Below are 15,064 nucleotides of genomic sequence, written 5' to 3' on the forward strand. Positions count from 1 at the left end.
TGGACGCCCGCGGGTTCAGGGATAAGCATCTGGATTAACGCTAGGAACGCTAGAAGGCTTATGGATACTACACCTTGGCGCATCCGGTTGAAAGCGCGTGTTGATCACGCTAATCAAAATGCGTATATTTATACCTAAAAAAAGGTAAAAAAACGGTAAAACGGCCGTGCGTATTACTTCAAAAAGGTATAAACTCTGCCGTTTGATTACCAAAATTAACACGCGCTTTCAACCGGATGCGCCAGGGTGGTGTACTATTGATATTTAGGGCTTTATATTCAGAGGCCACGTGATGGCGATACTTGGTTGAAAATTATTGATACGTCAAGTCGATCGACCTGGCCGGACAGGCAGTTGAACAGTAACCCCCCTCTCGCAGAAGTAGAGGTACTGGTGAGATTGAGCATATTCCAGATAGGGGCTCGACTTTTGGCTGCCAAGACCACCCACTTGCCAAAAAAAGTTACCAAACAAGCCCTCAAACGAGGGTAAGGATCCCATCATATCCGGCCACCGCGGGGCTGAGGCATTGAGGCGCAGCGGTCTATTTCCTCCAAGGGCAAAAAGTTACCTTTTCAAGAAATAAACATAGAAGTCCGGCCTAGTTTCATGACAGATTTTGAGCGATAAATAGAAGATGCCAGTCGTATTGGGCAATCTAAAGGTCAAAACATATGACCAAGTTGGGAGATGACAGGATGATGATCATATTCTCACCCTCCCCACATATTCATTATCATGGCCAACCCACGTAACATTTAGCAATGAATGTATTAGCTATCGGATTATATCTATCGAATTTGGACAGGCCTCGGAGATATATGTATTCCGGATTAGGACTAGTGCAAGGAGAACCGACATGATGCATGAACTCTCCTTCCAGTTCTCACCCTTCACTACAATTGACAGTGTCCCTGGGGCAGTAGATCGGCACAATACTACCGACTCTCCCGCGTTGTTACACGTACTTATGCCGGCGATGAATCGAGCCCTAACAGACCAGAATGTCGGGGTGGCATCCTTGGCATTTTTGTGGGTCCTGCGATAACGACGGCTTCAAAAGAGATAGCTTCGACAATGCCAACAGGGCATCAACCCCAAGGTATTTCGAAGTGCGGTATCGCCAGATCCAAATCCTCTACTCCGCATCTATGCTACCAAAGGCTGAAGGGATGAGAATGGTGGGAGTGTGACCAAGTCGTTCCCATTACGAGAGGTCCAAAGAGGATAAAACAACCAGTACCAGCTTCAGGAGAGGTTCATTGTGGGTAACTGTTACTACAAGTCTCCTCTGGCGATGGGTAACGTTGGTCATGAGCTTAAGGATGGTCTCGCTATTACGTACTGGATCTGGACATTGTATCCCTCGTGGAGGGTGAGGCCGGAATTGTTGCTATCTTGAGGCCGGAACGAATCCGGCCTCACGATATAAGCAGATTTCATCTACCTACTATTCTCAACATAACACTAACTCAAGAAATCACGCGGTTAATTTGGATAACTTTTGTCAGTCCAACATCCTACAGCTTTTCCATCACAGCTATGTCTCCATCAGCTCCTCTCAAGTTCAACATCCTTGCGGACACTAATCCTAATGACCATGCACTTCCTGCTTTTATGGTGTCTACTACGAGGGGGTTTCTTCCTCGGCAAGATCCCGTCGTCAGTCTCCCTACCGAATTCAATCGTCTAGAGTCAATCCTCTCTCGCATGCCCATCAAGACTGCTGCAGGGACCCCCGGATTACTCGCTACCTGTTCTCTTGGAGAGACTGTCCTCAAAGAGTTTCCAGACTTAACTCCAGCCATTGACAAATATCACCATGACCTTCCTTTAATGAACGCTCTATATAGGGACTACTCCTTTCTCGCCTCAGCATATCTCCTTGAACCATGCCATGAACGTTTTATGAAAGGGGAAAGCTATGGCCTTGGCAGGCAGAGTTTACCAAGCACTATCGCCTTGCCTATTGTAAGGGTAGCAGAAATGTAAGCCATGTTTACCAAGGAGAGGACATCTCAACACTTCCAACCTTTTGTTTCCAAGACTTACTGTGCATCGTACTGACCATGAGATCTTTATTAGTGCTGGCTTCAAACCCTTCATGGAATACGCTGGGTCTTATGCACTTTTCAACTATCGCCTATCCGATCCAGCCCTTGGACTTGAGTACTCAAACCTACGCCTCATTCGCGCCTTTGAACATGGATTAGATCCTGAATCCTCTGAGGCTGGCTTTGTGCTTGTGCATATTGCCATGGTCCGACATTCTGCGGCGCTGGTCAAAGGCGCAGTAGATATGCTTAACGGCTGCGCTTCCTGCGATCGCGACGCCTTCGATACTGGTTTGAAGGATGTGGTTGAAGCTCTTGAAAATGTCAATACCGTCATGAACAGTACGAACTCCATCATTGCATTAATCCCTTTACGCATAGGACTGACATTTTATCACAGGCATGTGGTCAAGGAGTAAGCCTGCAAGCTACACTAACTTTAGGACTTTCATCTTTGGCATCACAAGTCAGACGATGTTCCCTAATGGTGTGATTTACGAAGGTGTAAGCGACCAACCCATGTCCTTCCGAGGCGAGTCCGGCGCAAATGACAGCATGGTATGAGATTGCCCTTTACCTTTTGCTGGCGTATTTCTCTTAGCAATATTCTAGGCTTTATATTAACTAAGTTATTAAAGATTCCGCTGTGCGACAATCTACTTCAGATTGAGATGCCCAAGACGCCACTGACAGAAATTCTTAATGACTTCCGTTCCTACCGGCCTGGCAATCATCGCGAGTTTCTTGAGGAGGTGCGTGATTGTGCACGAAAAACAGGACTGAAGCAGTATGCACTGGAGGATAGATTTTCAGCAGCGCTGTATCTCCGTGCTTTGGATCAAGTCCGTGATTTTCGCTGGCGTCATTGGTGCTTCACAAGGGAATACATTTTAAAACGTACTTCATATCCAACTGCTACGGGAGGAAGCCCCATCGTTACAGTGAGCAAACGCCCATTTTTTAAACTGCCTCGGCTGAACTTCACGTTGATCATGCTTCTACAGTGGCTGCCAAACCAGATTCAAGCCGTGCTCTCCCAAATGACTGATGTGTCTTCGCATTGCATCTCAATATCTGGCACAAATGATATCATGGAGACTGTGCGTTCTCAGCAGGAATCTTTGAGGAAGGAGGTTGCAAAGTACTGCGGCGAGAGAGGTGTTGCTGTGTAATGTGAATCCAATACGCAGCCGATTTCTCATCCAGGCTCACGCATACATAGTACACAAATAAGTCTAACAAAGTAGACTATCAATTTATAGCTCTGCTTTGCAATCTGCGCGCTCCGCTCAGTGATATACTAACTCCCTCAACTCCTCCGAGCCACCAGCCCATATTCCGCATATAGCGGCCCTCCAACCTCTGAGAGTCCGGACCAGCTATAGACACCACCCGATGTGGTGTAGTCAAACTCAAACTGGCTGTTCCCAAAGCTTGTTCTGCTAATTGCAATGTGGATCCGGATACGCAATTGAAATTGCAGCAATCCGCATTCTGCCCTGCATAGACGATTTGGGAAGGACAGATGGTTCCGCCGTTATCTTAGAAGGTTGATCACGCAGCTGTCGTTGGGGCTTAAGGAGAAGATGTACCCGAGACATGCCGTTGCTAGTTGAGAGAGCGAGGGACGGCTTTGCAGAGGAGGGAGGAGAGATCTGAACGGGTTGGGAACATCACGAGGCTCTGTCGTGTGTGCAGAATTTTTTATAGAACAGATTTTTTCTGTTTGCTTGGAAGACGTTAAATGCCGTGCTAAGAACGAGCAGTATTTATGGATAATACAATCACCAGACAGGAGTTGGAAGGGCTGCATTCATCCCAATCAGAGGTTCGCTTTGCCAGTATATCATTGACTAAGATAGCACGCAACGCACCCCATTCTCAACCACGCAACTCAATCGCCTATATCTCAGCCGCTGGATGCCAACCGCACCACCGTTAAACCCCCATCCTCTTTAGAGCTACCTTTTCTCTGTAAACTGCCTCCTGAGGTATGGCAGCTTATTGGTTCGTTCCTCGCTCTAACAGACGCGGCTTCTCCCGCACTCTCTTGCAAGTTCATGGCACATACTCTTAGCACCCAATCTTAGTATGATCTCCGGGCAACCGAAATATCAGAAAATGAAATTTCTTGAGCGGCTTGAAGCCAGCCTCCCACATCATTTTCTTTGTCAAACTTGCAGAATTTCATGAAAAAGGGTTCCATGCTACCGAACTGTGTGTTGATCAGGACTCTTTTGAACAGCCTTGCCGTAACGACATTTCTAACAATATTTCCGATAGCGGCAATTCTGACAGGGACGATTCCAAGAGCGATGGGCTTGGGGAAGACAGCTCCGACAAGATTGAAAATCTGCGCAACATCCGGCTTTCCAGGTATTACTACGACCTGGAAGATATGAATGAGCATAGAAGGTTGGGTGTCGTCTTACACTGATTGTCCTTAAGTATACCAAAAACTTGGCAACCTAGGATTGCCTCTTCTTGCAGGATTTCGTCTGCGGTGGCCCCTCGCCAAGCTCATCATAAGGTCCTATTCTCTGTCGGAGGATCATGGGATTCCTTTGGACTCCCTTTTCCTCTATTTGCGCCGTGAAGCATGAAACAATGAGATTGTTGCGTTGTGTATTCCGCCACAAAAGGACCAATCATTGATGCCTGTCTGCTTTTCTAATCTAATATCTCTTCGTTTGCAACAACGAAATTCAAGGACACTCTCCAACTCTCGACATCGAAGGCAGCCTGGAATGTTCTGGCGTTGTGCCGATGGTTGCATCTAAGGGCGGTGAAGTCCCCAGTCTCAGAGCATTGGAAAGGATTACTAGGCTTGATAGGATCTTCATGATGCAGCAAAATATGCTAGGCCGGCATACAAGACAAGGTTCGCCATTGGATATTAGGCCGTTGACATTAATATAAACTAGATTCGAGAATAATTTAGATAATAGACTTAGCAGTCCTGATATTCTCACTTTCAATTCTTTCCACAAATGCGAGTGTGACCGCCTTTGAATTTTAGTCGGTGCTAGAGCCTAGCTACATCAAATTTGAGAATGAGCTACATGTGTTATTAGGGTGGGACTTAAATATAGCGAGAGGCTCTGAACATGATAACTTCATTTAATAGTTACTGTTTGAAGCAGGGTTCCGGTCTTGGCGTCGATATTCGGAATTGGCTGGGTTTTCCTTGGCCAAACTGAAGTATTGGGCTTGCTCTACTCTGCTCAGACATTAGTTTTTCTTACTACAGTATACCTAGGAAGGCCAGCATGCACCCGTTACGTCGCTTAACACCTTAGTTGACTGAAGTTGGTACTGCTTTCATTGATCATAAATTCTATAGTCTGTACGAATATCCGCTACGATCATATCGCGATACGCCTGCTAGAGCCTCCGCCCTTTACTAAATTTCAGCCCTTATCCCTTCCGCTGGTAAAATGGGTCCTACGGTTATCGATAAGAGTCAGCCAATAGAATCAATAGGATCAAGGCTCCGTGACCATACGCGTACTTTTGATTCTGGTGTCCGCGCACGGTCCAACTTTCGTGGAGCCCTACCAGCGGAAGGGATAATATTTTCGGTGGCCAGCGGAAAGGTCCTAGGAGACGAATAGGAACAAAACCAGGCGATTCCGCTAAGAAGGAAACTCAATATTATCGATAAGCAAGTGATTCCATCTCTGATAAAGACTCACGATGCTTTGTGGCTTAGAGCTGTGAGTCAAGCAATCAGACTACATATTTGGTGTTCCGGTCAATGCGTCATGCGAGAGTCTGGCATGACTGACTCGTCCGCTATCGATAAAAGGCCAGCATCACCTCCAGCTACTTTTTCATAGAGCTCTCCACAACCATCCCTAACATCTCAAGCCTCAATGAAAGCTCAGAATAATCTCATGGACGGCATTTACTCCGCACGAATATTCAACTTCAACACAATACGAAACTGTTGCCGAACAGCGTTACGGAAAACACTAGCAACCTAACTGCACACAGGACGACATCATGACTTCGAGACCTATAAAACAAACACAAATGGAGCGGCGGAAGGGTGAATCTGTAATAAGCAATTCTCGATATAATATAATATGTGCTGATTAGTATCATCGCTTCAGGCCCTCAGCGACTTCGCCGATTATGTCCAGAAGCAACAGGCACTCAGACGTCCTCCAGGACAAGCTCAGGCTGCCCTCGAGGACCACGATGAGCTCGACATCATTGACAAGCTTGGTCTTGCTGACGAATCGAGCCATGTCCCTTTAAAAGCCCTCCTCCTCAATCCCGCCGAAGAGAACGTAAAGACTCTGACGGAATACCTGCAAGGACGCCTGGCTGAGGGGTATGGGGAGGTTCTCTTCGATTTAGGCCTTGAGGAGAGTGGAGACTCTATGAATTTCTCGAAAGAAGAATGGGACAATGCTCTTTCCCGGCTTGAGCAGGCTGCCTGTGGAGTTAATGCTGATTGCAGAGTCCTTATGACACGAAATGTTGGTGGGGAGGTAGAGGTGGGACCGGCTAATCCAAAAGATAAAGGCGCATGTGGGAAGCTCATTATTAGACGGAAACCGGAGACGGTTGACGACGTCATTGAGACTCGAATAGCGGTAGTCGGAAATGGTAAAATCAATTTGAGACTGTCGGGCAAAGACGTACGCTAACTTATCGCAGTTGACGCCGGGAAAAGTACAATGTTAGGTGTTCTTGTGAAAGGAGGACTTGATGATGGACGAGGTAAAGCTCGTGTAAATCTCTTCCGTCACAAGCACGAGATTGAGAGCGGACGGACTAGCTCTGTTGGCATGGAGATTATGGGATTTGACAGCAGGGGGGAAGTCGTTTCTTCAAACGTAGCCGGGAGGAAATTGACTTGGGAGGAAATCGGAAGACGATCTGTGAGCTGAAATGTCATCGTCAACTCAGGAATGCTTCAGCTAATCATGATAAGGCTAAAGTAATTAGCTTCACTGATCTGGCAGGTCACGAGAGGTATCTACGAACCACCGTATTTGGCTTGCTAAGCAGTGAGCCAAATTACTGCTTGCTTATGGTGGCTGCTAATAATGGCCTAATTGGCATGAGCAAGTTTGTTTTCATCACCCGACCATAGAGGAATAGCAGCTAACCTAGGTCTAGAGAACATCTTGGAATTGCGCTAGCGCTCAATGTTCCAGTCATGGTAGTCATCACTAAAATTGACATCTGCCCGCCTCAAATTCTCGAGCAGACCATCACTCAGTTGACCAAAATCCTGAAATCTCCAGGGGCCAGGAAAATCCCGATATTCATCAAGAATCGCGAAGAGTGCATTAACACGGCAGTAAGTCCTTATTTACGATACCATTTCTTAGCGGATTACACTAACATTATGGCACGCAGACCCAATTTATCTCTCGTCGAATATGCCCTATATTCCAAGTTTCTAATGTGACAGGTGACAATCTTGATCTTGTCCGCACGTTCCTTAACATCCTTCCGCACCACGGGAATTACAATGCGGATGCAGCGTTCGAATTCCACGTAAACGACACATTCTCTGTTCCCTTCGTGGGGACGGTGGTTTCCGGTGTCGTTAAAAGTGGAGTTGTCCATACGGGAGACACCATTTTGATCGGACCTGACTCTATTGGCCAATTTACAACGACGAAGGTTCGCTCTATTGAACGCAAACGAATTCAAGCTCCTGGTTGCTCCGCTGGTCAGTCTGCTTCTCTTGCATTGCGCAATGTGCGACGGAAAGATGTGAGGAAAGGTATGGTAGTCCTCCACAAACCTGATAACAATACGCAACCAAAAGTGTACCGTGAATTCATCGCTGAAGTCCTCATCCTTTCTCACGCAACCACCATCAAAACAAAATACCAGGCTATGCTTCACGTGGGGCCCGTTTCTCAAACGTGTGCCATCATTGACATCGACCGCTCGTATATCCGGACAGGAGATAGAGCATTAGTGGCGTTCAGATTCATGCAGAGGCCAGAGTATCTGACAGTTGGAGATCGAATACTATTCCGTGAGGGTAGGACGAAAGGGTTGGGGATCGTAAAGAGCGTTGGTTATGACCCAAAGCACCCTCTTAACCCGGAATGGCAGAAAGAGATTGCAGATGGCAAGAGGAATGTTGAAGGGCCTTAGGGACAGAGTGGATTACGGGAATATGATGCAGCGTGTCAGGATCAGTGCGTTATATAGGAATACATATGTACACTACCGAAGACAATACTCTATTTATTGGTCTAGAATATTATCTTGGGTTCACTATCCCTTAGCACGGTAGCGTCCTACGAGCAAGTGGCCCGTGCGCGAACACCAGTATTAAAACAACGCGTATAGTTATATAGATTCAAGCAATTAATTACCTACCACAATGCCTTCTAATCGCGCCAGAATTGACGCAGATATTGTTCAGCCTACTTAGTATCATGTTCCGCCCTATAGGGAGGCTAAAAAACCATGCCCTAAGCCTTGGCCATTGCCCGAATTTGAACCTCTCCGCATCGACGATTGGGACAACCATGGCTCACCAAACCTCCCCCCTAGCGTCGATACTCACGATCCTTTTAAGATATTTAGTCTCTTCTTTACAGATGAGATCATGGATGAGCTTGTAGCTTAGACGAACGAGCACGCAGAGCTCTATCCACCAGATCAGGAGAAGGAGCACCCGCGTGCTTAGCAGCCTATATACAAGCAGGAACTTTACGCGTACTTTGCTATACTAATTCATATGGGCATTACCATAGAATTAAGCATTAAGGATTACTGGAGTAATTTAAAAGCATATGGAACTGAGTATATTGTTAAATAGTACATGGGAATTGTTAGATTTTAGTAACTTGATTAACACTTTTGAGCCTCACCACCCTGGCTAAAATCTGATAAAACGCCTAGAACTACATTTGATAGAGTTAATAAGCTTGCTGAGCATATCCGGCTTACTTGTAGGATGCTCTATATACCTGGAACTCACCTTGCTGTTAATAAGACAATTCAACGCTTTATGGGCCGTGCTCCTGAAGTTATTAATATTCTATCTAAACCGACACCACAAGGCTTCAAAATATGGGTGCTGGCGAATGAGGGCTATATATTGGACTGGCTATGGCATGCTAAAGGCGAGAAGAAAGGCCCGGTTGATCTAAATATAAGCTTTACCGAAGATAAAGGCTTTTCAAAGACATAGGCAGTAGTGCTTAATTTACTCACTTAGGAAGACGATAACGGGCAGCGCCTCTATCCACCACATAAACACGTTGTTTGGCTTGATAATCTATTTATAAGTGTTAAGCTTCTTACACGACTATGAGGCCTTAGTATTGGAGGCGTAGGAACCGTTTAAATAACTAAAACAAAGCGTGAGGAATAGGGGAACCTTGAAGGCGATATTAAGGAGGCTTTTACTATAGCAGGAAAGAAAAAGAAAAAGGTACCTACTAAGTAGATTAACCAGAGGCTTGCAGAGCTTAAATTAACCCACGCAGCTTAAATTCCATAGGGTAAATTGTATGGAGAGGTTTCTAAGGACGGGCAGGTGATGGAATTTGCGTGGAAGGATGCCAATATTGTGCTTTTTATGAGTACTGTTAACGATAGTGAGTTTTCTTATCCTAACTTGAGGCTTAAAAGCTAATAATGTTATACATTGCTAGGTCGCCACACAATTAAAACAAAGCGGAAACGTCCTCCCCTTACTGCTAGCGGTGCCAGATAGACTCGGAAGGCCTTTGGCGATGAAGCTGAGAAGGAATTGCCTATTCCTACCTTCATTTTTTACTACAATTACTACATGGGCGGTGTGGATATTGCTGATTAATTGCGCTCGTACTTTAATACGTAGAGGACGCATATGCGTACCTAGAAGCCTCTTCTCTACTTCCTACTTGATATAGTGCTTGGCAACTACTTTCTACTGTCCTCCTACACTCCTACTGACCGTCGAGCAAGCCGTCACGATGGTCACAAGCAATTTCGAAAGGACCTCCGTAACGCCTTATTTGAACGGTCAGTTCGTAAACAAAAGGCACCTACACTAGAGCAGCCTCCTCGACGTTCTACAAGTCAAATTATATGGGTGCCTTCGGCGCTGCATAAGCTGGAGAAGGTTTCTACAAAGCAGCAATACTGCTCAGCTTGTATTGAGGCTGGCAAGAAGACTCAGGTGGAGCATATAGGAGCTAGGAAATCCTTAGGAGAGCTATCACCAAATACGACAAGGAAGCCTCGCGATAGTGAACAATGGAAGAGACCGGAGCGTGCTCCAAGGACTCTATTTGGCTGTAGTATTTGTAAGATACCGTTCTGCAAGAAGGACGAATGCTAGCTATCTCATATTAAGCGACTTGACTCCAAAGAATAAGCGTATATATCAAAATACTATAGCACTTAGCCAATATTAAAAGCTTCGAATTTCTGAGTACAGGTACTAAATTCAGCTCCTCTGATTGGCCAGTTCTTATCGATACCAGTAGGACGCGAGTTACCGTGCTAAGGGATAACCTCTGGTCTTATCAGTGCAAAATTTAAAGGCCTTAGAGTGCAATAATCATGCATGGCAAGTCGTTATTTCATCTTTGAGACTACTAGAGACGGGGCGTCATCTTGCAACGAAATTCCGCTTAGGTTTCCTACATTTCAACCAATATCTCCAATTAACATCCAAAGACTTAACAAATTCGAGCCCAAGATTCTCACTAAGTGATGGCCCGCTTACAATAAATATACATTCCAACCTATTATGTGCGGGGTTGACCTCAGGCAAGCACTCGAAGCGCTTTTCATCCCTTAACGCCTTGTAATGCTCCATAAATATCCCGATACGCCATGCTAAATGTTCAATATGTGTGTTCGTGCCTCAGGCTCATTAATGTTCATCAACTCTAGCCCTTTTCCCTTCTCTTCCCCCCTCATCCCCAGCCCTCTTCCTTTCCCCTAAAGGTCCAGCATTCGCACCTGTCGCTCCCTCTATTCCTCCTGGCCTATCTGGCCTAAACCTTTCATCTACATCTCTCGGGTAACCATCGCCCCTTGGACCTCTCCTATCTCCAAAATCACCCCAGCGCCCTGTGTCCTCACTCTTTAGGTCTTTATACTTTGTGCGCCCCTTCTTTCCTAGCCGCGACATATCCCTAATTTGCATATACTCCGGTAGTAGTTCCCTATTTGTGACGTCGTCTGCGAAGCGTGATCCCATGATGTCTCTCCGATCAAGTCCTTGCTCCTTCAAATCTTCTTGGAAAAATGCACCTTTATGAAAGTATTTCTGCATATAAGCCATATTACCCTTATCGCCACGCTCTTCCTTTTGCTTTTCGAGGAATTCGCGGTCCTCTGCCTCCATTTCTGCAGCGGTGAGATTACGCCGGCGTTCAATTTCTGCGCGCTCGGCTTCAGTGGCTTCGATGGCGGCGCGCTCTCGCCTTATGCGCATCAGTTCGCGGAGTTTCCAAGCAGCATGCTCGGCTTCGGGATCGATGTCGTCGGTATCGTCAATTGCATCTGCATCGCCGATGTTGTCTTCATCGTCCCAGTTTTTCTTACCTGCTGCTTTAGCTGCTGCTGCAAGCTCCAGTTGTTCTTGGACTAGTGCATCGGCCGCAGCGCGCCGGCGTGCTTCTTCTTCCGCTTGTACATCCTCTTGAGACTTCTGGTCCGCGGAGGCGGCGCTGGGCCGTTGGTTCTTTTTCAAGAAAACAGGGCGCAGAAGTTTCCGGCGCGGGGCCTCTTCTTCAGAGCTGCTTTCCTCTTCCTCTTCCGAAGATTTCTCTCCGTTGCCACTTTCGCTGCCCTCTTCTGAAGAACTTTCCTCGCTCTCTGTCTCAAATTCTGCTTCTAGTTTCTGCCTTGCGAGGGCTTCAGCTGCTTGCTGCGCAGCGACATCGCGGCGGCGGGAGGCTAGGTCGATGGCTTGATGTGCAGCTTTAGGGAAGGAAGATGCTTTCGGGGGGGCAGGTTTCGAAGGCGCCTCCTCTTCTTCTTCTGAAGAGTCTTCTGAAGATTCGGGGGCTTCTTCTGCAAGTGGTTTTCCGGGACGATGGCGCGCGGGTTTGAGAGGATTTGCGGTCATGCGTTTTGGAGGCATTTTGAGGATTTACAGCAGGAAGGAGATATTTATATTTAGAGCTGTATTCGTGATGATAGGGGTCTTAGTGATGAGAGCCGTGAACTGGATGCAACTTGAAGCCTGACTCGCTAGCGCCTCAGCTTGGCGCGGTTGGCCTTAGTAGGGCTGAGCGGCTCTTCACATCTAATCTCAAAGGTCGCATAAAAAACGACAACTGCTCTATTTAGCTTCGAAAGCCCATAATATTTACTAGGTGTAGGCTTTTGTTAGCCCCCTGATAGCCTACGGACCAACATCTTTACATTAGCGGCTTCAAAGTACCTCGCTCTGACCTCGGTGAATTGTCCGCATCCTTCTAAATTCATTAGCTACCTAGAATCTGGCCACGTGAAGTCTTCTACACGTATCTTAAAGCTTCAAAAGTGGTCCCCAGAGATGCCGCCAATGAAACGCCCCAATCCCGTGCAGGATACGGAACATCCCCAGAAGAAACTGCAGACGGCTCAACTCGAGTATGGCGAGTCAGTAAGCGATGTAGATACGAATAGATTAAATGACATGTGAGCAAGTCATTAAACTAAACCTTTCAAATCAGCTGATCTACCAAGCACACTGCGCAATTCGGAATTACCCTCCCACGCGAGCTCAGAGACCAGATTTGGGAGCTTGTACTTGGTGGGCATACCATACATATTAGAGTCATTGACCCCTATAGTGATCAGCCGAGCCTCACACACTTTGTTTGTTGGGTCAAAATGTCATTAGAAGACGCGTACTGCCTTAGCAAGGGAGGTGCATCTTTGACCAACCGGTTCGAATTCGTAGAAGTTGAATTGTATGGTCAGATCTCCCGACATGACTATTGCATGCATCACGTACGCCATCTGTGTCTAGATCTACTTCACGTTAGCAAGCAAACATACCATGAGTCGCTACCTATTCTTTACAGTAGCAATATCTTCTCGATTTCAGAAGGCCATGCAAGGAGCCACGACCCAGTACTCACTTTCGAGAAATTTGCGCTATCCATGAAGCTACATCGTCAATTTATCCGCAAAATGCATCTAGACTTGCACATCACCCAATTTAACGGCTGCTCCCGATGGATAGACGTTCTTACTCCGAAATATGTGTCATTGTTTACTGGCCTTCAAGAACTCCACCTCACTCTCGTTCTCCCAGATCATTGTTCCAATCAAGAACAGTATCTGTACATGAGAGCGCACGAATATCTCAATTACAGCAAATTTCCTGAAATGTGGCCTGACCCGACTGGAGTATTACGCTCTCTTATATCATTTTTCCGGCAACATAAGCTGCAATCCCAGCGTACAACTTGCTTGATCATGGGTGGCTATAATGCTACTACGATAGGGCTCACCCTACCGCACACGTGGGATGTTAATGATCACAGAAAATTGGCAGAGGAAGTGAGAAGGAACGTACTCGACTATCGGCCAAGGCCGCTATCTGCAGGAGATTCCGAAATTGCGTATGATGGCTGAAAGAAGTCTTTGGTAATTCCACTGTAATTTTCCTGGAAATTTCAATGCACCCTTGAACGAGCTGGAAGAAGAAAAGTTAGAGCAGTTTGTTATCACTGGGAAAAGTCCACACGAAGGTTCTTGTATACACCGTTTTCGTTTAGATAGCATTACAACCCAACTATTCAAGTACTGTTTTAATCATGCCTTATTATACCAATTCCTGATTAGGATTCGCGTACTTTCTAGGTTAACTAAATGATTTGGATTTGTTTAATTACCTCTTATAACCTCTTTATAACCTCTTGGCATTGCAAATACAGTCAAAACCTCCTAATAACGGTACGACTTATTTAGCCGACCATATCGTAACACTAAGGGTACTATTATATTCTATATTTGTATATAAAATATATTTAAAATTAAAAGTAAGTAATAATATTATATATCTATGCCTATAAAGTTATAATTATAGCTCTATTATAATATTTTTAGTATTCCTTATAAAGATAAATTTAAGAGTATATATATTGGGTCCCGCTATAGTCGTAATATATTTGCGAGTGCTTCTGTCTTTTTAGCCTATTTAGTGACGTAAAGGTAGGACACGTTATAGTAAAGCCTTTTAAACGTATTAAATACCTTATTAAGCTTAATTTAAAGTTATTTAATAATTTTATATATTTATTTATTGTAAGGGGTACCCATTTTATCCATTACTTTAGTATATAGCCTAAGGCTAGGCTTAGCACCTCCTTATAAGCACCTTAGGCTTACAGCCCTCCTACTTTCCTTATCGGTTCATCTCTATATAAGGCTATTGCTATACTATTTACTATATCGTCCTCTCTTCTACTAACTCTTCTATAACTTATACTTGGCTTAGGGAGTATTTAGTTATAGCTCTAGATTAAATCTAGAGGTTTTAGAATTAAGTTAATCTAAAGCCTTAATCTAATCTAGAGGTAGGTGTTTGGTCAATCTGGCGACTTTTTAATGCGCGCAGCAGTATATACCTAATTTTGCTAAACCTACAGCTAAATTAGTATATAGAGCTAATAGGAAGAGATGTAGTATATAGCCCTGGCTTGGGCCACTAGCTACCTCAAATTTAAAGCTAATCTTATTGCCCCTTACCTATTAAAGTTGTGATATTTATACCAGATTATAGTGGTCTAAAGCTTCTTCCTCTTATTAATATGGCTCTAAATATAGGCAGTTAGCAGTATGCCTTTATTAAGATCTTTTTTACAGCTAGTATAACTAAACGTTAATGCGCCCGTTAAGCTAACTGCCCTACTAAATTAATCTAGTCTATTTAAAGGAATCTAAGGCTATACGGGAAGACGAAGCTTAATTATAAATATAAGTTAAAACGCCTGCTAAGTAATAAGGCGATCGTTATATTACTCTACCAATTAAATAATTCCCGAAATATATATCTTAACAAAACAATATAGTTTATCTAC

General features: G+C 45.1%; 3 protein-coding genes across 3 annotated transcripts; 2 read left to right on the forward strand and 1 right to left on the reverse strand.

The window, feature by feature from the left end:
- The first annotated feature begins 1,054 nt into the window (after window positions 1-1,054).
- K441DRAFT_617466 (uncharacterized protein) lies at window positions 1,055-8,410 on the forward strand. The gene is made up of 11 exons (XM_067645796.1): window positions 1,055-1,988; window positions 2,086-2,396; window positions 2,455-2,612; window positions 2,693-2,995; window positions 3,059-3,187; window positions 6,051-6,113; window positions 6,170-6,671; window positions 6,723-6,946; window positions 7,000-7,136; window positions 7,188-7,371; window positions 7,431-8,410. Exons 1-11 carry the CDS (start codon window positions 1,543-1,545, stop codon window positions 8,184-8,186), a joined length of 3,213 nt encoding a protein of 1,070 aa, XP_067500045.1. The 5' UTR covers window positions 1,055-1,542; the 3' UTR covers window positions 8,187-8,410.
- A 2,227-nt stretch (window positions 8,411-10,637) lies between these two features.
- On the reverse strand, window positions 10,638-12,195 carry K441DRAFT_665824 (uncharacterized protein). The gene has a single exon (XM_067649553.1). The coding sequence runs from the start codon at window positions 12,127-12,129 to the stop codon at window positions 10,912-10,914; it is 1,218 nt and encodes a 405-aa protein (XP_067500046.1). The 5' UTR covers window positions 12,130-12,195; the 3' UTR covers window positions 10,638-10,911.
- Window positions 12,196-12,578: 383 nt separating this feature from the next.
- On the forward strand, window positions 12,579-13,823 carry K441DRAFT_235982 (uncharacterized protein). The gene is made up of 2 exons (XM_067640675.1): window positions 12,579-12,671; window positions 12,720-13,823. Exon 2 carries the CDS (start codon window positions 12,867-12,869, stop codon window positions 13,614-13,616), a length of 750 nt encoding a protein of 249 aa, XP_067500047.1. The 5' UTR covers window positions 12,579-12,671; window positions 12,720-12,866; the 3' UTR covers window positions 13,617-13,823.
- Window positions 13,824-15,064: the final 1,241 nt, after the last annotated feature.

Source organism: Cenococcum geophilum (genome assembly GCF_001692895.1).
Source record: "Cenococcum geophilum 1.58 unplaced genomic scaffold K441scaffold_46, whole genome shotgun sequence".
Taxonomy (NCBI): domain Eukaryota; kingdom Fungi; phylum Ascomycota; class Dothideomycetes; order Gloniales; family Gloniaceae; genus Cenococcum; species Cenococcum geophilum.

What these genes read in the sequence shown, in the direction of transcription:
- K441DRAFT_617466 (XM_067645796.1), top strand. Translation starts at nt 1,543, where the DNA reads ATGTCTCCATCAGCTCCTCTCAAGTTCAACATCCTTGCGGACACTAAT. An exon ending in ATTGTAAGGGTAGCAGAAAT is followed by an intron (nt 1,989 to 2,085) that starts GTAAGCCATGTT and finishes GATCTTTATTAG; the next exon opens with TGCTGGCTTCAAACCCTTCA. An exon ending in AGGAAATCGGAAGACGATCT is followed by an intron (nt 6,947 to 6,999) that starts GTGAGCTGAAAT and finishes AATCATGATAAG; the next exon opens with GCTAAAGTAATTAGCTTCAC.
- K441DRAFT_235982 (XM_067640675.1), top strand. Translation starts at nt 12,867, where the DNA reads ATGTCATTAGAAGACGCGTACTGCCTTAGCAAGGGAGGTGCATCTTTG.
- K441DRAFT_665824 (XM_067649553.1), bottom strand. Translation starts at nt 12,129, where the DNA reads ATGCCTCCAAAACGCATGACCGCAAATCCTCTCAAACCCGCGCGCCAT.